The sequence below is a fragment of the Nyctereutes procyonoides genome, unplaced genomic scaffold, assembly GCF_905146905.1.
Source record: "Nyctereutes procyonoides isolate TBG_1078 unplaced genomic scaffold, NYPRO_anot_genome, whole genome shotgun sequence".
Classification (NCBI taxonomy): Eukaryota; Metazoa; Chordata; class Mammalia; order Carnivora; family Canidae; genus Nyctereutes; species Nyctereutes procyonoides.
The window spans coordinates 72,616,911-72,639,184 of NW_026575126.1; the positions used below are offsets into that span (position 1 = coordinate 72,616,911).

The window sequence follows — 22,274 nt, forward strand, 5'->3', positions numbered from 1 at the left end:
TGTTATGGGAAGACCTTCACCATGGAACAAAAGTAGAGACATCCATACAGACATTAAAATTACAAAGCAAATATTATAAACCACTTTTTGCCACCAAATTCAACAACTTAATGAAATCAACTAGTTAAAAATGAAGTTGAAAATGAAGTTTACTGAAATAGGCAACAGAAGAAATGGAAAGTACACATAGCCCTATATCTGAAAACCAGCATGCCAACTGTGAAACTTGAAAAAAATCTGTAATTAAATGTCAACGATTAGAAATTCAACTGGTGGGGCACCTGGGTAGCTCAGTTGGTTAGATGTCTGACTCTTGGTTTCAGCTCAGGTCATAATCTAATGGTCGTGAGACTGAGTCCTGTGTCAGGCTCCTTATTAGTGAGGAGTCTGCTTCTCCCTCTCCTACCCCTCCCCCAGCTCATGCTCTCTCTCTTAAATAAATAAATAAATCTTTAAAAAATCCAATTGGCAGCTGACAATGAATTGAGAATACCCTTCCTGTTCATCAGTTATACATTCACTGTACTATTTAAAGATTGTTTCATATTTGAATCTATCTTCCTGAGAGTGGAGACCCTAATCTTGGGCTTGGAAACCAATCTGCATTAATCAATTCCTTTCTCCTTGCACATATATATACGTGTGTGTGTGTGTGTGTGTGTGTGTACACATACATACATATATGATTTTGACATATATAGATATATATTTATGCCCACATTCCCTCTGACAACTCTTGGAAATATCTATATCTACATCTATCCTCTCTTCTTCAACACTCACATTCACATTACATCCTCTGATAAACTTTTGTGGATTCTTCTCCTCTTTCTTGGTTCCAGAAAATACTATGATGCTAACTCAATATTTCGTAGATGACCTACCATGGTAGAGATCATCACTATACAAGGTGTAGGTTTAACAACCTAGACTAGTTTCCATCACATATGGCCACATGTGTTCACTAGTGCTCCCTGCCACTCATAACACATTTACAGCTCTGAAGATACCATAGTGATAAAAGGGAAAATGGTTATTAACTCAGAGCAATACCTAACCAGTCCTGAGTTTTTTTGCTTTCCTTTGGAATTGAGTAAAATAAGAATTTTCTTAAAGATTTCATTTATTTATTTGAGATAGAGAGTGAGTGGGCACATAAGAGCAGGGGGGGAGGGTAGAAGGGAGGGAGGAAGAATCTCAAGCAGACTCCATCCCATGTGTGGAGCCCAACTCGGTGCACAATCTCACAACCCTGAAATCAAGACCCCAGCTGAAACCAAGAGTCACAAGCTCAACTGACTGAGCTACCCAGGTGCCCCAGAATTTTTTAAAATTAGGGTTTATAAAAGGAATGAAAGATAATTTACTCTATGTTTCTTAAATTTATTTTGCAAAACCAAGGTGCTGCTGAGGACACAGTACAAAGTACATTGACCCTGTTTCTTGGACTCATCAGTGTTAGGCAGCTATTCACTGGTATGTCAAGTCAAAAGAGATGTATCAGAGCCATTTTTAAGATAATGCTTAGGACACCTTAGAAAATATTACATAAGTCTTCCCTGTAAAGATTTTAAGAGGTATGAAAACAAAGGATAAAGCTGTTAACACCTACAGTATTTTGCAAAATCCTTCTGTAAATCCATCCTGGCATTGACAAAAGCACGTCCTTTCTCGGTTCCAACAACAAACACATCTGTCTCATACATTGCGATGCAGGCCACTTCTGCCTTGGACTTGGCCAGCTCTTTACACTGAAATAGAAACAAAGAATAAAGTATTATATACCATGGCAGATCCAGATTTTGTAGAGCCTGAGAGGTCTGTTTTAACAAAAGAACACAGGGGGCAGCCCGGGTAGCTCAGTGGTTTAGTGCTGCCTTCAGCCCAGGGCCTGATCCTGGAGACGGGAATAGAGTCCCATGTCGGGCTCCCTGCATGGAGCCTGCTTCTTCCTCTGCCTGTGTCTCTGCATCTCTCTCTCTCTCTCTCTCTCTTTCTCTGTGTCTCTCATGAATGAATAAATGAATGAATGAATGAATGAATGAATGAATAAATAAATAAATAAATAAAAATTTTTTTAAAAGAACATAGGGATGCTTGGCTGGCTCAGTCAGTAGAGCATGTGACTTGATATTGTGATTGTGAGCTCGAGCCCCATGGTGGACACAGAGATTACTTAATTTAAAAGAACTACAAGGAGCACCTGGGTGGCTCAGCGGTTGAACATCTGCCTTTGGCTCAGGGCGTGATCCCAGAGTCCCGGTATAGAGTCCCATGTCGGGTTCCCTGCATGGAGCCTGCTTCTCCCTCTGCCTGTGTCTCTGCCTCTCTCTCTGTCTCTCATGAATAAATAAATAAAATCTTTAAAAAAAAATAGCATGAGAAAAATCCCCAAAAGAAACAAAACAAATCCACCAAGCAAATACCATAAACATCATAAAACCCAGAGAAAAACCTATTTTATTAACTTATTAACACTAAATTAATATTTTTACTGACCTATGATATTGTGATTTATAAAACTGGTCTTCATTCACTGTTCCTGGCACAGAGCTCCTAAAAGCCTTGGAATTTCCTTTTTTTTTCCCCCTTGGAATTTCCTAAGAGAGCAATAAAGGGGTCTTTTATCAGGACATCTGAGTGGTTCAGTGGTTGAGCGCCTGCCTTTGGCTCAGGGTATAATCCCGGGGTTCCAGGATCGAGCCCCACATCAGGCTCTCTGCATGGAGCCTGCTTCTCCCTCTGCCTGTGTCTCTGCCTCTCTCCCCGTGTCTCTCATGGATAAATAAATAAAATCTTTAAAAAAAAAAGTGGGGGATCCCTGGGTGGCTCAGTGGTTTGGCGCCTGCCTTTGGCCCAGGGCATGATCCTGGAGCTCCCGGATAGAGTCCCACGTCGGGCTCCCGGCATGGAGCCTGCTTCTCCTTCCGCCTGTGTTTCTGCCTCTCTCTCTCTCTCTCTTTCTATGTCTATCATGAATAAATAAAATATTTAAAAAAAAAAAGTGATCCAGTAAGTAAAATGTTTCTGAGTTCTGCAAGCTGCTCTAGTGAATGAATCAAACCCAAGGAGGGTGGGGTCTTTAGAACTTCCAACCTATAGCCATAGGTCAGAAGCACAGATGACAATCTTGACTTGATGTTAATTAGCATCTGAAGTGCAGGCAGACCTTGTAGGGTTGAGCCCTTAACCTGTGGTCTCTCTCTCTCCACATAGAATCAGAATTGAGTCAAATTGCAGGACACCCAGCTGGTGTAAAAGAATTGCTTGTTGCTTGTCAGAATTGGGTGCAGTATCTTTACCAGCTGACCTGCCTCTTCTACATGCCTCTTTCCCCTATATTTTTGGCTACAGACTCTTTGCCTCTTCCTATGACAACAATTTTATAATATTTCCTATAGTGAAAAAAAATATTTTCTATAGTGAGAACAAAGAGATAATGTTTCCTCCAATCTGGTTGATTACATTTTTATTATTGATGTAAGGATGCATAAAATAAAAATTCATGCATAAGACACACTTCCTGTTCATCCTGGTACTATAGCATAATTCCTGATAGACAAGAAATCTGTGATATTTACTTTGTGTAGATCCTTCAAGAGATTTCAAAGAACGTGTAGTGTATTTATAAGTGCATATGCTACTTTGGTGAATCGACCAGAGAGAACTTCTGTTTTGACAAACAGTTCTGTTTTATTTACAATTTACCTGTTTACTGATTGGAAGAATTTCCCACAGACTAGTTTCTGGCTCTGTACATTTAAAAAAAAAGATTTTATGTATTTATTTGACAGAGCACAAGCAGAGGGAAAGGGAGAAGCAGGGATCCTGATGCAGGACTCGATCCCAGGATCCTGGGATCATGACCTGAGCTGAAGACAGATGCCCAACTGACTGAGTCGCCAAGGTGCCCCTGACTCTGTATATTTAAAACCTGTTTCTCCTTGACTACCCACCTACTTCTGGAGATGAGTACATGTTCATAGCACTGTGACCTCAGATCCCTTTGTGTCCTGTTACTGGGTTAGTTGACACAATGAACCATAAGAATATTCCCAGAAACCATTCTCACACTAGGGTGTCTAGCAATAACTTACCCCTACATAGAAATAACAGCAAGCCACATAATAACACTAAACTAAATGTATCCCCAACTGAGCTTCCCCTTTGAAGCTCCAAAGGTACCTATGTCCACTCCAGTACTGCCTGATGCAGGGGATCACAGGAGACAGAATAATCGCCTCCCCACCAAGGTGTCCATGTCCTAATCTCCAGAGCTTGTGAATGAACATATTACCTTATGTAGCAGAAGGGACTTTGCGGATGTGATTATTTTTTGTATCTTGACAGTGGCAGATTTTCTTGGATTATTAAGGTGGGCCCATGGAATCACCAAGGGTCTTGACAAGGTACAGAGGGAGGCAGAAGAGGAGGGGTGACAACAGAACCAGAGGGCAGAGCGATGCCCTTGCTGGAAGGGGCCGGTAGTTGAAGAAAGTGGGTGGTCTCTAGAAGCTGGAAAAAGTAAAGTACAGATTCTCCCTGGGAGCCTCCAGAAGGAATGCAGCCCTGGTGATACCTTGATTTCAGCCCTTGACCTCTAGAACTGTCTTATAGTAAGGGTGTGTTGTTTAAAAGCACTACATTTGGGGAACTTGTGATAGTGTCAATCGCAAACGGATACAGGGGCTGTGGTGGTGAGAAAGAGCAGGATGCAGAAACCTTAACCATTGTGGTTAAAATATGTTATTTAGCAAATTGCACAAACACGCACTGCTGGGGCTTTCCCATGACTAGGGGAGGGGCCAGCGTGAGAGGGGAGAAGGAAGGTTAAGCTTCATTAGCTTCATGGCAAATCTCTGTATTTCTATCAAACGAACCAAAAATTCAGCACCTCAACCATCTGAAGTATAGAACCTTATAGAATCTGAAGTATCAGGTGAAGTCACTAATGTTTAGCCTTACTTAGGTCACTGTTGGTAGAAAGGATCTTTCCAAAGGCGGTTTTTTTCCTCATTATAAAATATCTGTTACAGGGGTGCATATTGGTAGAGCTCAGTTGGTAGAGCATGGGACTCAATCTCAAGGTTGCGAGTTCAAGCCCCACACTGAACATGCAGCTGACTAAGAAAAATAAATAAGGGCAGCTGGGTTAAGGGTCAGTTGGTTAAGGGGCTAACTCTTGGTTTTGGCTCAGCTCATGATCTCAGAGTCGTGGGATCCAGCCCTGCGTCGCGCTCCTCACTCAGTGGGGAGTCTGCTTGAAGACTCTCTCCCTCTCTCTCTGCCACTTCCTCCTGCACTCTGTCTTTCAAATAAATAAATCTTTACAAATGAATAAGTAAAAATAAAATATGTTGGGGATTCCTGGGTGCCTCAACGGTTTGGTGCTTGCCTTCAGCCCAGGGTGTGATCAGGTCATAAAAAACAAGAGAGGACTAAGAAGCTGTCACAGACCAGAGGTGCCTAAGGAGACCTGATGATTGAAAGTGGTGTGATGCCACAAGAGGCTCCGGGGACAGAGAAAAGATCTCAGTCAAAATGCAGATGAAATCTGGGGTGCCCAGCTGGCTCAATTGGTAGAGCATGTGACTCTTGATCTCGGGGTTGTTTGAGCCCCATGCTGTGAGTTTGAACCCCAAATCAAATTTTTTTATTTTAAAATTTTAAAAATTTTAAAATCAAAATTTTTAAAAAAATTGCTGATGAAAATGGAGGAAATTCTGGGGCTGGCTAGTAGTGATGTACCAGTACTATCTATTGATTTGGATAAATGTGCCATAGTTTACATAAGTGATGGGTGAGGAGCATATGGGAGCTCCCTGCAAATCTGCAACTTTTCTGTAAATCCTTAAAGTATTCTTTTAAAAAAATTATTTATTTATTCATGAGAGACACACAGAGAGAGGCAGAGATATAGGCAGAGAGAAAAACAGGCTCCATGCAGGGAACCTGATGTGGGACTCCATCCCAGGACTCCAGGATCACGCCCTGAGCCAAAGGCAGACGCTCAACCACTGAGCCACCCAGGCATCCCCTTAAAGTATTCCTAAATAAAAATGTATTGTATAAAAAACCAGGGGCACCTATCTGACTCAGTTGGTAGGAGCATGAGGCTCTTGATCTTGGGGTTGTGAGTTCAAGTCCCACGTTGAGGGTAGAGATAACTTAAAAACAAAATCTTAAAAAAACAAAAACAAAAACAAAAAACCAAAACTTCTTGGTTTTCAGGAGGTTGGGGGAAGGGCGGAAGGGGAACAATTTTGTTCAAGGAGTACAGATTTTCGGTTGAAGAGGATGAAAAAGCTCTGGAGAAGGATGGTAGTGATGGCTGCATGACAAGTGAATGCAGTTAATGCCTCTGAACTGGTTAAAGTGGTTAAAATGGTAAATTTTGTGATCTGTATCTGTATATTTTACCACACACACAAAAAAAACCCTCTTGATTTTCCCCCAAGAAAACCTCACAACTCACATCCAATCTGTTGCTAAATACTGTCAACTCTACAGATCATTCTAGAAGCATCACTTCTTCCCACCATTCCCAGCCTAGTCCATGCCACCAAACTCTCCTGTCTGAACCACAGCCTACTAGCCCACTAACTGGTGTCCCGGCATTCCAGTCTTATTCCATGTTAACTGACTGCTCATACAAGCACCACTCCCCCACATGACTCCTTCCCTCAGAACCTTCCAAATGCTTCCCACCACACTGAGGAGAAAGGCCCAGAGCACTCCGTGATTTAGCTACCTGGTACCTCTTGAAGCTCACCTCTGCCCCCTTTTCCTTTTCTCCCCCTGCTTCAGTGTTACTGGACTTTTTTTTTTTAAGATTTTATTTATTTATTCATGACAGAGACACACACAGAGAGAGAGGCAGAGACATAGGCAGAGGGAGAAGCAGGCTCCATGCAGGGAGCCTGATGTGGGACTCGATCCCAGGACTCCAGGATCGTGCCCTGGGCCGAAGGCAGGCGCTAAACCGCTGAGCCACCCAGGGATCCCGTTACTGGACTTCTTGATGCTCCTTGAAAATACCACACCTGGAGGGCTCAGCTGCTTAAGCATCTGACTTGATTTTGGCTCAGGTCATGATCTCGGGGGTGTGAGATTGAGCCCTGAGCCAGGCTCCATGCTCAGCATGGAGTCTGCTTGAGATTCTTCTCTCTCTCTCTCCCTCTTCTTCTTCCTCTGGCCCTCTTCCCCATCCATGCTCTCTCTCTCTGGCCCTAAAATAAAATCTTTAAAAATAAATAAATGGAAGAAAATACCACACTTGTTCCCACCTCAGGGTCTTTGCACAATCTGTTCTCACTGAATACTCTGCTCCTGGATATGGGCCTGGCCTACTTCTTCCCTTCATCCACATCTTTGCAGAAAAGGCAACTACCCAGAGAATCTCTCCCAGACCACCCTGTCATAACCACCTGTTCTTGCTCCATATCTGTTTCCTGACCCTTCTTTTCTTTATGTTTTAAAAATTTTATCTGAGAGAGACAGAGAGAGGGAAAGAGAGCATGAATAGGAGTAGGAGCAGACAGAGAAGCAAAATCCCCGCTGAGCAGAGAGCTCGACCCAGGGCTCTATCCCAGGACCCTGGGATCATGACCCAAGCTGAAGGCAGACACTCAACCAACTGAGTCACCCAGGCTCCCCCCTCCTTTTCTTTATGATACTTATTATATTTACTGATATGAACATATCCACATAGGATTTGTTTATTGTCTGTCTCCCTAGACAGAACATGAGATCATATGGGCAGGACCTTATCTGTCTTTTCAAGGCTTGTGGCCCCAAGGCCTAAAGACACATCTAGATATGCAAGGCACTTCATGAATATCTGTCATATGAAGGAATGTGGTCAATTCTTTGGTAAAATGTTTCTAGTTCTCTCTTCAAATAGATCCTGATATTTTCTTTCAAAATTTATTCCAAGGTGTTTTTAAATTTTTTTTTTAATTTTTAATTTTATTTTATTCATAGAGACATAGAGAGACAGAGGCAGAGACACAGGCAGAGGGAGAAGCACGTCCTGGGCTGCAGGCAGCGCTAAACCGCTGCGAGCCACTGGGGCTGCCCTCCAAGGTGTTTTTTTAAAAACAGTTTTATCTACTATCAGATAATCTTTGATAATTTCCATATCTCAAGATTCTTAACTTAATCACATCTGTAAAGTTCCCTTTGCCAAATAAGAACATTCACAGGTACAAGAGTGAGGATAGGGACATCTCTAAGGGCCATTATTCAGTTACCCCTGGGACACTTTCAAGATTTCTCTTTACATTTGGTTTCCTTTTTTTTTTTTTTTTTTTAAGATTTTATTTATTTATTCATGAGAGACATACAGAGAGAGGCTGAGACACAGGCAGAGGGAGGAGAAGCAGGCTCCATGCAAGGAGCCCAATGCAGGGCTTGATCCCGGGAATCCAGGATCATGCCCTGAGCTGAAGGCAGACACTTAACCACTGAGCCACCCAGGCATCCCTGGTTTTCTTTTTTTGTTTGTTTTTGTTTTATTTCTATTATCCCTGGTTTTCTATGGTTTAAATATGATGGGTCTAGGGGCACCTGGGTGGCTCAATTAGTTGGGTGTCTGCTTTTGGCTCAGATGATTCCAGGGTCCTAGGATTGAGCCTCACATGGGTCTCTCTGTTCAGTGAGAAGCCTACTTTTCCCTCTGCCCCTCCGTGACCCCACCGCTGCCTTTGCTCTCTGTCTCAAATAAATGGATAAAATCTTTTGTAAAGATTAAATAAATAAAAATAAATAAATAAATAATGAATAAATATGATGGGTGTAGGGCCATGTGTATCTGTGTGCGCATGTGTACATACACACACATGTATGTGAGAGGGAGCAATGGTGTGTGTGGTATATGGTCAATTAACCCTATAATCTTCTTTAAAGAAAGAGAAAAATGGATCAATTTGTTTATTTTTTCTGGTCAAGGATCCAATCCAGGGTCACAGTTTCTACCTGAGTGAGCTCTTCAGTCTTTTGTGTTTCTATCTGGAATGGTTCTCCAGTCTTTTGTGTCTCCTGCAGTTGACATTTATTCGAAGTTCAGCCCAAGGGGCAGCCTGGGTGGCTCAGTGGGTTGAGCCTCTGACTCTTGGTTTTGGCTCAGGTCATGATCTCAGGCTCATGGGATCCAGGCCCACATCGGCTCTCGGCTCAGCAGGGAGTCTGCTTGTTCCTCTCCCTCTGTCTGCCCCTCCTCTCACATTTTCTCTTGTTCTCTCTCAAAAATAATAGAGGGCAGCCTGAGTGGCTCAGTGGTTTAGTGCCACCTTCAGCCCAGGGCCTGATCCTGGAGACAGGGATCGAGTCCCACATGGCTCTATGCATGGAGCCTGCTTCTTCCTCTGCCTGTCTCTGTCTCTCTCTCTCTCTCTCTCGTGAATAAATAAATAAAATCTTTAAAAAAAATAGATAAAAACTTTAAAAAAAAAGTCCACCCCAGTTATTTTGTAGAACAAAATAATTTGTTCCTTAATTTGGCTTTGTCTGGTATTTCCCCATTAGATTCAGGTCAGGTGTTTTTGGCAGGAATGTCACAGCAAGGGCAAAGCCCCTTCCCGGAGCATCCCATCAGGAGGCACATGATACTTGTCTGTCCCATTACTGCTGATGGCCACTCTGACCACTTGATTAAGGGGGCGTCTCTCATGCTTGTCCACTTTTATAAAGGTGTTGATCTTCCCTTCCTTTCTTTTTTTTTAAGATTTTTATTTATTTATTCATGAGAGACACAGAAAGAGAGGCAGAGATACAGGCAGTGGGAGAAGCAGGCTCCCTGCAGGGAGCCCAATGTGGGACTCAACTCATAGGACCCTGTGATCACCACCGAGCCAAAGGCAGATGCTCAACCACTGAGCCCCCCAGGTGTCTCTGATCTCCCTTTCTAATCAATAAGTATTTTGTGATCAGATACCTTGAGGTCATATACATTTCTCACCAAGTTTTCACCCACAAGGTCCATTTTACATGGTGGAGCTAAATAGAGGCATATAAATGGAGCTTACCTCTGCATTTACAGCAAAACCATTCTCAAGGAAACAGAGACATCCTTGTTAAATTTTCCAATCTGGAAAGCTCACATTGATATAATTACATCCATAACGTAAGAAGTGCCTTTTTTAAAGATTACCTGATGAGCCCGCAACCTCTATGAAGAAGAATATAGTTACACAGACAGGGACAGTGAAGTGTGGCCCAGCTGTTATTTCGACAGTGGTCCCACTAGGGGACATTTTATAGAACTGCAGACCACCTCACCATGGATTCCAGAGCAGACACAAGGAATGTCACCACCATCCTGCTCTCCGAGGACTCCTCGTTTTCCATGGGCAGGGCAGACACTGCCACTTGGGCCATGATCCCTGTCCAAGAGAAGTAACAAGAAAGTGAGCGGTAGAAAGCCAGTGTCCTCCAAGCACATGTTTATAGAGCTGCAAGGGTCCTCAATGATAACCCACTTCCAACCTCCCTTTACAGGTAAAGAAACTAAAGACATAAAGTGGTTTGGGGCGCCTGGGTGGCTCAGCTGGTTAAGTGTCTGCCTTCAGCTCAGGGAGGTCATGACTGTAGGGTCCTGGGGTCGAGTCCCACATCAGGCTCCCTGCTCAGTGGGGAGTCTGCTTCTCCCTCTGCCCCACCCTCTGCTCATGCTCTCTCTCTCTCTCACTCACACTCTCTCTCTCAAATAAATAATTAAAAAAAAAAAGATAAAGTCTCTGCCCAAGATCTCTGGTAAGTAATGCTAATTCTCATGAAGCATGTTTTCCATCAAACCTAGACATTGTCTCCTCATAAAATAAATTCCGGTTGTTTGCTGGAAAAGCACATTAACCACCTCCTGGTTGAGGAGGGGAACACTGATCTGATGATGTTCCATCAGACCCCACACAGGAGTGCCTGACACTAAATTCCAATTCCCAAGTACAAAAGAGAGAAGTGAGAAGTATGCTAAAGGTGAGAAGAGACAATCCCAACTTCCTTTTCCCACTAGGATTTCTCTGGTATAAAAGCTCACTCGAAATTCCTCCAAAGTCTAAATCAGTGTAACATCCCAAAACGTCTTTGGAAAAATTTCTCCAGCACCATAGAAAGGATTTTTAGAAATAGAGAATGCAAAAGAAATACTGCCAGCTATGTCATGGCCCCAAAGTGGCTAGCTTAATTATATTTGTAAGCAAAGGAAAAATGAACAGATAACCCAGATACTCAGATGAAGCCTAAAGATGGATCTAAGGGAGTGAAGTATGGTGGTTGTATAAGGTTATTCAGAGATATTCACAAAGGGGGTGCCTGGGTGGCTTAGCGGTTGAGCGTCTGCCTTCAAGTCAGGTCGCGATCCCAGGGTCCTGGGATCAAGTCTCACGTCAGGTTCTGGGCAGGGAGCCTGCTTCTCCCTCTGCCTGTGTCTCTGCCTCTCTCTCTGTGTCTCTCATGAGAAAATAAATAAAATCTTAAAAAAAAAAACAACACTCACAAATGTTTCTCTCTCAGTGCTTTGATTCCTTGCCCACCTGAATGCTATGTGGCCATGTGCCTTGCCTTGGGCAGTGACATCAAGGGAGTGACATCACTTTCAGGCAGAGGCTTTGCAACACTCCCTGTTTCTCTGTAAAATCACCACCACTATTCTCTACGGGACAGTTCCATCAACTGTGGTTGACGAAACCATGGCATAGACACTGCAGCCAGCTCACAATAGTCCTTTAATGAAGCAAGAAATAAATCCTTGCTTCTGTAATCCACCGCCACGAGGTGGTACTTTAAACCACAGCATACCCTAGCCAACGTGCTAGTAGAGCAGCCTGAAAAGGGAGTCTAAAAAAATGCCACTATCTCAATTCTCTGAAGACACTTGAAGATGCCTTAATTAGATTTATACTCTTCCTGAGAAAGACCATAGCCTAGCAGAGCCATTACAATGCAAATTGCTTTGATTAAAAAATTTTATAAGTTGGTCTCCCTATTATGAAATGAATTTGAGAGAATGGGACTTCATAGCAGGCATGACCTGGCCACGAACAGATAAATACACATTCTTCAATTTGAACCTTTTTTTTCCTTTTGTTATTATTATTTAAAGTAGGCTCCATGCTGGGTATGAACCCATGACCCCAAGATCATGACCAGAAGTGAGATCAAGAGTTGGAAGCTAAAAAAAAAAAAAAAAAAAAAAAGAGTTGGAGAGTTGGAAGCTCAACTGAATGAACCATGTGGGTGCCCCCAATTTGAAGCTTTTAGATAATTATCTTAAAATAAAAACTTTGACTCTCGTTATCATTCCAACATTTGAGAATGAGCAGAAGTCTGTCATTATAAACTACTTATGTGGGGGTAGTTTATAAAATGAAAAGAAAAAAAAAACCTAGGACATGGCCTTTCATGTCCTTAAAATAACCTCCAAGTTAAGAGGCCTCATGATGAAGCAGACCAAAAAGCAGTCAAAGTGGGGCACACATCCCTGAACTCAAACACTGTTCATGTCTGCAGATTTTTTTCAACAAGAAGAAAAATGGTCAAGATGATCATTCACTGTCTCCTTTTAAGTGCAGGAAAGTTTTTATTATAAATATTCGTTAGCTGGGTATGTGAATGGCTCAATGGCTCAACTGGTTGAGCATCCAACTCTTGATTTCAGCTCAGGTCATGATCTCAGGGTCCTGGGACTGAGCCCACGTGGGGCTCCACACTGGGTATGGAGCCTGCTTTTAAGATTCTCTCTCTCCCTCTGCCTTTCACCATACCACCTCACCCCAGCTCACCCCTCTCAAAAAAAATTCTTTGCAACTGCTGTAAACCAGATTCTTACTGGGATTACATTATATTTCTTTAAATTCCTGTTCATGTCATTAAAAATTTTTTTTAAAGATTTATTTATTTCAGGCATGTGAGGAGGAGGCGTAGAGAGAACAGGGGAGAGAATCCTCAAAGCAGCTTTGCCAAAGAGCCCATCATGGGGCTTGATCTCGGGACCTTGAGATCATGACTAAAGCCGAAATCAAGAGCTGGCCATTCAACCGACTGAGCCACCTAGGCACCCCCCAAAATTTTTAAATCAAGGCATAATTTATGGAAGCTCACTTTTTAGTATACAGATCTATACATTTTAATAAACATAAAGTCAAGTAGCCACCACCAAAATCAAAGTATAGAACATTTCCATCACCCCCCAAATTCCTCCATGCCCCTTTGTACTCGATCCATAACCCCATCCCAAACCCTAGCAATAATGATGTTTCTGTCTCTAGTTTTGCTTATTCCAGAATGTCATATAAATGGAATCCTACCCTGTATTGTTGCCCTGTTAGTTGCTTATTCTTTTTACTTCTGAGTATTTCACTGCAATGATTCAATGGTTATCTATCCTTTAGCCAGGTGAGGAACATCTGAGCTGTCTGCAGTTCTTGACTTATGAACAAAGCCACTATGACCATTCACATACCTGTTTCCATTTCTCTTGGGTAAATGCCTAAGAGTGAAATTGCTGGGTCATATGAGAAGTATGTATTTTAAACTTTATAATAAAGTACCAAACTGCTATCCAAAGTGACTATACCATTTTGGGTTCCTATGGAAAATACAAGAAAATTCCAAAGTGGTGATATTACTCTGTGGTTTGAATTTGCATTTTCTTAATGACTAATGATGCTGGGAAGCTTTACGTGTGCTTATCTCCCATCCTTATATCTTATCTTTTTTGGTGAAAATGCCTCTTCACATTTTTGTTCATTTAAAAACTGGCTTATTTTTTCTTATTGAATTTATAGAGTTCTTTCTATGTTCTTGACATAAGTCCCTTATATGTGGTTTGCAAAGTACTTTCCCTTTACCGTACCATTACCAGGACGACTGATAAAACTTAATGAAGTCTTAGGATTACCATGTATCTGGGCTAACTTTATTTTGATTGTAATACGGCTGCTATGCAGGCTATTTTTGTTGATAGGAAATATACACTGTTAAGTATATTCAGGATGTTCAGGAATAATAGGACATCAGGTTCATAATTTCTCTCAAATGGTTCAGAAAAAATAAAGTTCTTTGTACCATACTGGCAACTTTCCTGGAAGTTCAAAATTGTTTCAAATTTTGAACAATTATTTTTAGGGGGATCCCTGGGTGGCTCAGCGGTTTAGTGCCTGCCATTGGCTCAGGGCATGATCCTGGAGTCCCGGGATCAAGTCCCACATCAGGCTTCCTGCATGGAGCCTGCATCTCCCTCTGCCTGTCTCTCTCTCTCTCTCTCTCTCTCTCTCATGAATAAATAAATAAATAAATAAAATATTTAAAAAAAACAATTATTTTTAGAAATTGACTATACTCTGTGTCAATTATTTGTACATTTCTATTTCCAAAAATTGTATGGTCCATCCTCTGGGCTATGTAATTCTTTTTTGGGAAAATCAGTCTCTAGTATGCATCATTAAGAATTCAGATTAGGGGTGCTTGGGTGGCTCAGTGGTTGAGCGTCTGCCTTCGGCTCGGGTTGTGATCCTGGGGTCCTGGGATAGAGTCCTGCATCAGGCTCCCTGCTCAGCAAGGGGTCTGCTTCTCCCTCTCCCGCTCTCCTGCTCATTCCCCCCCCCCTCTCTAAGAAGTAAATAAAAAAATCTTAAAAAAAAAAAGAAATCAGATGAAATTCTTTCATGAGAAGGGCACGACTTGAAACAATTTTTATTTTATGCAAAGTAAGTGTACTGAAACTAGAGCTTTCACTCCAAAGTCCTGTCTATGTTTTCAGAAATCAGCTGCATTACCTGATTGAAATAGAATTATTTTCCCATTGAAAGTTACAGAAATCTCACAAAGATTTTAAAATGAACCTTTAAATATATTGAACAGGTGTTCAATTTTTATCTAAGATAAAGCAATAATGTATTTGTTATTAAAAAGGATCAATATGGGTAAATTTGCACTGTTTTAAAAGTAAAGTAGGGCTCAAAACACTTTAATAGATTATTGCTATTGTTTAAAAATTTTACTAAGATGGGCTCCTGGCTGGCTCACCTGGTAGAGTATGCAACTCTTGATCTCAAGATCATGAGTTCAAGCCCCATGTTACTGTGGAGACTACTTAAGAAAAAATAAATAAACCATGGTTAAGAAACTTGGGACACCTGGGTGGCTCAGCATGCTCAGATGCTGGTTGAGCATCTGCTTTCGGCTCAGGGTGTGATCCTGGGGTCCTGGGATCGAGACCTGCATCAGGATTTCTGCAGTCTCCTCTCTGTCTGTCTATGTCTCTGCTTTTCTGTGTGTCTCTCATGAATAAATAAATAAAATCTTAAAAAAAAAAAAAAGAAAATGATACTCTTGGGACACTTGGGTGGCTCAGTGGTTGAGCGTCTGCCTTTGGCTTGGGTTGTGATCCCTGGGTCCTGGGATCAAGTCCGGCATTAGGCTCCCTGCAGGGAGCCTGGTTCTCCTTGCCTCTCTGCCTATTTCTGCCTATTTCTCATGAATAAATAAATAAAAATCTTTCAAAAAAAAAAAAACCTGATTCTTGACCACCATCTTTCAGAGTAAACTAACTCAAACACTTTTTGGGTTTTTAAAAAATATTTTATTTATTTGAGAGAACAAGCAGTGGGGAGGGGCAGAGAGAGAGGAAGAAGTGGACTCCCTGCTGAACAGGGAGACAGATGTGGGGGCTCCATCTCAGGACCTTGAAATCATGACCTGAGCCTAAGGCAGACACTTAACCCCCTGAGCCACCCAGGTGCCCAATCAATCAATCAAATCTTTTATTTTTTTAAATTTTTATTTATTTATGATAGTCACAGAGAGAGAGAGAGGCAGAGACACAGGCAGAGGGAGAAGCAGGCTCCATGCACCGGGAGCCCGATGTGGGATTCGATCCCGGGTCTCCAGGATCGCGCCCTGGGCCAAAGGCAGGCGCCAAACCGCTGCACCACCCAGGGATCCCTCAATCAAATCTTTTAAAAGAGGTGCCTGGGTGGCTCAGTCAGTTAAGCCTCTGCCTTAGGCTCAGGTCATGATCTCAAGGTTATGGGAGCCAGCCCTATGTTGGACTCCCCGCTCAGTGAGGAATCTGCTTGTCTCCTCTACCTCTGCCCCTCCCCACCATTCATACTCTCTCTCAAATAAATAATCTTAAAAGAAAAAAAAAAAAAAAACGGATGCCTGGGTGGCTCAGCGGTTGGGCACCTGCCTTCAGCTCAGGTCGTGGATCTGGGATGGAGTACCCCATCAGGTTCCCTGTGAGGGGCCTGCTTCTCCCTCTGCCTGTGTCTCTGCACCTCTCTCTCTCAATCTGTGTGTGTCTCTCTCATGAATAAATAAAACCTTTAAAACAGGGCAGCCCAGGTGGCTCAGCAGTTTAGTGCTGCCTTCAGCCCAGGGCATGATCCTGGAGACCCAGGATCGAGTCCCATGTCAGGCTCCCTGCATGGAGCCTGCTTCTCCCTTTCCCTGTGTCTCTGCCTCTCTCTCTCCTCTCTGTGTATTCTCATGAATAAATAAATAAATAATCTTTAAAAAAATAAATAAAAGCCTTTTTTAAAAAAATTTTTTATTTATTTATGATAGTCACACAGAGAGAGAAATATCAACTGTGCTACCAGCAATGACAAAAATGAGTGTTGCATAATTATTGTTTTGTTGCTTCATTTACTTTAACAACAAATGGAGACAGGAGCCTTGTCTTTTGTATTTTATGACTTAGAACACCCTGTGCGTTAATGGAACATCAAAAATAATGAAACATGAGGGCACCTGCCTGGCCCAGTTGGTAGAACATACAACTCCTGATCTTGGGGTTGTGAGTTTGAGCCCCACATTGGGTATAGAGATTACTTAAAACAAAATAATGAAACATGATTAGAAGACGGCCTGAGGTCTCCCACCCTGAGAATATTTTCCTGAAAAAAAAAAAAAAATCACTGCATTGTAGCAAAGCTAAAAATCTTTAACAAGGAGAGCTTATACCAGAGTAAAATCCCCCAAAGCCTACAGGGTGATTCATTTTTTCTATTAAAATCTAATACATAAGCAACATTCATTTGGATCATAGGATTTACACAGCACTTAACTTTTTGCTCTTTTATCACTTTTTTTTCTTTTTTAATTTTTTTAAAATTTATTTATTATAGTCAGAGAGAGAGAGAGAGAGGCAGAGACACAGGCAGAGGGAGAAGCAGGCTCCATGCACCGGGAGCCCGAACGTGGGATTCGATCCCGGGTCTCCAGAATCGCGCCCTGGGCCAAAGGCAGGCGCTAAACTGCTGCGCCACCCAGGGATTCCCTTTTATTACTTTTTTTAAAGTTTATTTAAGCAATCTCTACAGTCAATGTGGAGCTTGAATTTACAACCCCAAGATCAAGAGTAGCATGCTGTTCTCACTGAACCAGGCAGGCACCCCAACTTTTTGCTCTTTTTAAGATTGGAGACATAAACTAAAAACAAAACAAAACAAAAACCCTTTCAAATCTTAAAGTTTCCCCCAGCAATCCTTGAGGATTATCTGTCTCACCATTTCAGTGTAACATTTTACTAATGATAAGTAAACATTCTGAACAGGAGTCAACAGGCCGTGATGGTATAGTGGTTAGTACTCTGCGTTGTGAACAGGAGTCAACAATCTGCAGCCTGTGTGTCAAATCCAGATTGCCACATATATTTGTCAATGAAGTTTTATTGGAACACAGCCACACTCGTTTGTTTGTATCTCAGCTGTGGCTGCTCTCCTGTAAAGGCAGGGTTGCATGCACATGACAGAGACCATTGTCCCCTAGACCAAAAATATTTATTATCCGGCCTTGCACAGAAAAAGTTTGCCCATCTCTCATTCCCATCACGTCCAACGTTCAGCATTTGCAATGTCATAGGCTCCATTTATCAAACTTCTCCCGTGTTGAGATAGGGGCCCAGTTTATTTTTCAAACTGTTCCTAGGTTTTCCTTTCCAAAGGTGCATTTTTCAGGTCTGCGAGGCCTTAATTTTATTTAGTCCCAAGGTGCCACCTTTTCCACAGTCTGGGCCACAGAAATGTATGGAGGAGGGAGTTAAAGGTACAACTTCCAGTCATAAAAATGTAAGTCCGTAAGTCCTGGGGCACCTGGCTGGCCAGAGTGAAATTCTTAGGCTTGAGTTTTGAGCCCCACGTTGGGTGTAGAGATTACTCTAAATTTTTTTTTTTTTTTTTTTAAATCTTGGGACACCTGGGTGGCTCAGCATTTGAGCATCTGCCTTCAGTTCAGGGGATGATCCCAGATCCAGGGATCCAGTGTCGCAATAGGCTCCCTATGGGGAGCCTGTTTCTCCCTCTGTCTATGTCTCTGCCTGTCTCTGTGTGTCCCTCATGAATAAATAAATAAAATCTTTAAAAAAATAAAAGTTTAAAATCTTAAAAATCAATAAATAAGTCAGTCCTAGGGATATAATGTACCGCATGGCAGTTATAGTTAACAATACCATACTGTATGTTTAAAAGTTGCTAAGAGAGAGACATCTGGGTGGCTCAGTTGGTTAAGTGCCTGCCTTTGGCTCAAGTTATGATCCCAGAGTGCTGAGATCAAGTCCTGTGCAGGGCTCCCTGCTCAGTGGGGAGTCTGCTTCTCCTTCTCCCTCTGCTCCTCCCCCCACTGATGGGCTCACACTCTCAAATCAATCAATCAATCATTTTTTTTAAGATTTTATTTATTCATGAGAGACACGGGGAGAGAGAGAGAGGCAGAGACACAGGCAGAGGGAGAAGCAGGCTCCACACGGGGAGCCCGATGTGGGACTCGATCCTGGGACCCCAGGATCACGCCCTGAGCTGAAGGCAGGTGCCAAACCTCTGAGCCACCCAGGGATCCCCTCAATCAATGAATCTTAAAAAGTTCTCATCAGGGACTCCTGGGTGGCTCAGCAGTTGAGCATCTATCTGCCTTAGGCTCTGGGCGTGATCCCAGAGTACCAGGATCCAGTCCCACATCAGGCTCCCTACCTACATGGAGCCTGCTTCTCCCTCTACCTGTGTCTCTGTCTCTCTCATGAATAAATAAATAAATTGTTTTTTAAAAATAAAAGTTCCCATCACAAAACAACAAAAATTTGTAACTACACAAGGTGATGTTGACTAAACTAGTGGTGGTGATCATTTTGCAATATATACATATATTAAATCTCACTATGTTGTATACCTAAAACTAATGAAATGTCATATGTCAATTATATTTCAATAAAAGCAGAAAAAACTTAAATTAAAAAAGTTTTTAATCTTTATTTATTTATGATAGTCACACAGAGACAGAGAGAGGCAGAGACACAGGCAGAGGGAGAAGCAGGCTCCACGCACCGGGAGCCCGACGTGCGATTCGATCCCGGGTCTCCAGGATCGCGCCCTGGGCCAAAGGCAGGCACCAAACCTGGGTGCCTGCGCCACCCAGGGATCCCTAAAAAAGTTTTTAAAGATTTATCCTTTTAAAGATTTTTATATATTAGAGGGAGGGAGAGCACGAGCATGCATGAGTGGAGGGGAGAAGCAGTGGGGGACAGAGAAGTAGACACCCTGCTGAGCAGAGAGCCTGATGACATGGTGAGAGATCCCAGAACCTTGAGATCACAACCTGAGCTGAAGGCAGATGCCTAACTCACTGAGCTACCCAGGCACCCAAAGATTTATTTATTTTAGAGAAAGAGAACGGCGAGTGGGGAGGCTGGGGGGGGGGGGGAAGAGCTGATGGAGAGGGAGGGAGAGTGAATCCTCAAGCAGACTCCCCTCACCCCCCAATCCAAAGCCTGATACAGGGCTGGATCCCAGGGCCCAGAGATCATGACCTGAGTGGAAATTAAGAATTGGCTGCTTGGGCAGCCCTGGTGGCCCAGTGGATTCTTAAAAATCAAAAAAAAAAAAAAAAAAGAAAAGACGGAAAAGAAAAATTGGCTGCTTAACAGACTGAGCCACGCAGGCATCCCCAAACCAGAAAAGAGTGTAAAAGAACAACAGCAAATGTCAAGACAACAAGCTATCTGTTCCATAATTATCAAGGAGTATGGAAGAGAACTAGAAACAATACGTATTTTCAAGGTCATAAATCTTTAAACTAAATTTAAATGATTAACAGATCGTCTAGAACTTTAGCTCAGTCGAAATAAACCCATAAACATCCAAAACTGTGTTTTGAGCACCTGCTATCTGAGAACATACTCTGTTCCCAGGAAAGGCACCGGGACACAAAGGTGAGTAAAACCCACCACCGCTCCCAAGTGAGGCAGAGCTGCACAGACACGGCAGGTCACAGAGGCAAAACGAGGGCCCGGAAACCCGGGAGCGGACCGGGAGCGGTCCAGGGCGTGTGCAAACAGTCGGCAGCTGCGGCGCTTAAGACGCTGTGAGCTCTAGCTCCAAGCTGCGCAGCCTGGGAAAGGGAAGCGAACGCCAGGCTGAGGGTGCAGGAGACGGCCGGGGCTGGGGCAGCTGACTTCAGGGGCTGAGCCCCAGTCCCATCACCCCTGCAGGCTAACCCCTGCTGCAACCTGGCACCAGGGCTGTGGGGCTTGGTCTGGTTTGGTTTTTTAAGATCTTATTGATTTGTTCATGAGAGACACGGAGAGAGGCAGAGACCCAGGCGGGGGGAGAAGCGGGCTCCTCGCAGGGAGCCCGACGCGGGACTCGATCCCAGGACCGGGATCACGCCCCGGGCCCAAGGCAGCCGCTCAGCCACTGAGCCGCCCGGGCGCTCAAATAAACAGAACATTTAAACATGAAATAAAAACAGCGAGGCTCGGGTCTGACGGGCGGAGAGAGCCCTTCCTCCGAAACCCAGCGGCAGCCGCGCGGGGGGCCGGATCTCCCAGCGCCGCCCAGGAGCCGCCGGGCCGCGCACACCGCGGGGGGCGGCGCCGTTCCCAGGCAACGGCTGCGGCCGCCCCCCGCCCCGCCCCGCCCCCGCCCGCCCCCAGCCGTCACGCACGCCCGCAGCCGCAGGAGCGCCGCACGTCCGCCGGCTGAGCGTGACCCCTCGCGCGCGCGGCCCAGGGAGCCCGGAGCCCGCGGGCGCCCGCCCCCCGCCCCGCCCAGCCAATCAGAGGCGGCCAGGCTGCGCGTCCGGGCGCGCGACCGCTGTCCCCGCGGCGGGGCCTCCCCGCCCCGCCCCGCCCCACCCCCACTGCGGGCCCGGCCCGCGGGGAGCGGCGTGGGGGGCCGCCGGGCGGCGTCCGGGGCGCTGCCGCGGTGCGCGTGGACGCCCGCCCCCCCAGCCCGGCCTCCCCTTCGCCAGCCCCGCGGGCGGAGACAGGCCCGGGAGAGGCGCCCGCTGCTAATGGCGGCCGCGGCGGGGGCGGGGTACGCACCTGAGGTCCCCGCGGGCGGACGGCGCCGGGCGGCCGCGGGGTCCGAGGGCTGGGCCGCCGGCGAGCGGCCGGGCGCGAGGGCGGCGGCCGGGCGGCGGCCGGGCGGGGGCGCGGCGTGGGCGCGGCGGCGGGGCCCGCTCCGCACTATCCCTCCTTTTTCTCTTTCTTTCTTACCCCCCCCCACTTTTTTTTTTTTTTTTTTTTTTTTTTTTTGGCTTCCTGGAAGGCAGCCTCCACTCGTGCGTCCGCAGCGCCCCCAGTGGGAGTTGCCGCTTCCGGTGCTGTCGGAGCCGGAGGAGTTAGAGCGCCGGGCCGGGGTCGGAGGGGCGGGGCCGGAGGGCGGGGCGGGGCCGGGAGGGGCGGGGCCGGGAGGGGCGGGGAGGGGAGGCCGGGCCAGGCCGCGCGCCTCTGCCTCCCGCCTCCCGCCTCCCGCCTCCCGCCTCCCGCCGCCGAGTGGCCGGCACGTGCCTCCGCGCTCCCCGCCGCCCCGGGCGCCCCCCCCCCTGCCCTGCAGCTGCTCCGTGCGCCGTCGTGCGCGCCTGCCTGCAGCTCGGGGCTGCAAAGCTGTGAGGTTGCAGCTCGCGTGACCGGGGATCGCGCTTCAAAGCCGCCTAGGTGTTTGCTGCACACTGCGAAGGTGACCTGTTGGTAGGGTCGGGGACCCAGCCAGATGATGACGAGCCGTCTGTCCGTCGGATGGCCTGGCCCTCCAGCCAACAGGCCACGGGTAAAATGCTGTTAGTTCATCTAGTTGAACACTTTGATGTCTATCCCCAACGGAGAACAGAGCAGAAACCGTTTACCTGTTGCTCACATTTTTATCTAGCATGCCTCTTTATCTGGAATTTTTATGAAATATTAGACACACTTGAAGGCACCGCTTTCTTTCCTCGCTACAAGTAATTACTATCTTAAAATTCATACCTTCCGGGCAGCCCCGGTGCTCAGTGGTTTAGCG

At 45.0% G+C, this 22,274-nt stretch overlaps 1 protein-coding gene across 4 annotated transcripts in view; it reads right to left on the reverse strand.

Annotated features, from left to right (window-relative positions):
* The window catches only part of LOC129519544 (general transcription factor II-I repeat domain-containing protein 2), a 49,513-nt gene extending 28,119 nt beyond the window's left edge, over nt 1-21,394 (reverse strand). For all 4 annotated transcript variants that reach the window (XM_055340147.1, XM_055340145.1, XM_055340144.1 and 1 more), the window contains exons 1-3: nt 21,317-21,394; nt 10,279-10,382; nt 1,613-1,751 (exon numbers count right to left, since the gene is read on the reverse strand). In XM_055340147.1, coding sequence (XP_055196122.1) covers nt 1,613-1,751; nt 10,279-10,377 — 238 coding nt within the window. In that variant the 5' untranslated portion in view covers nt 10,378-10,382; nt 21,317-21,394. The remainder of the gene's footprint in view (nt 1-1,612; nt 1,752-10,278; nt 10,383-21,316) is intronic.
* Nucleotides 21,395-22,274: the final 880 nt, after the last annotated feature.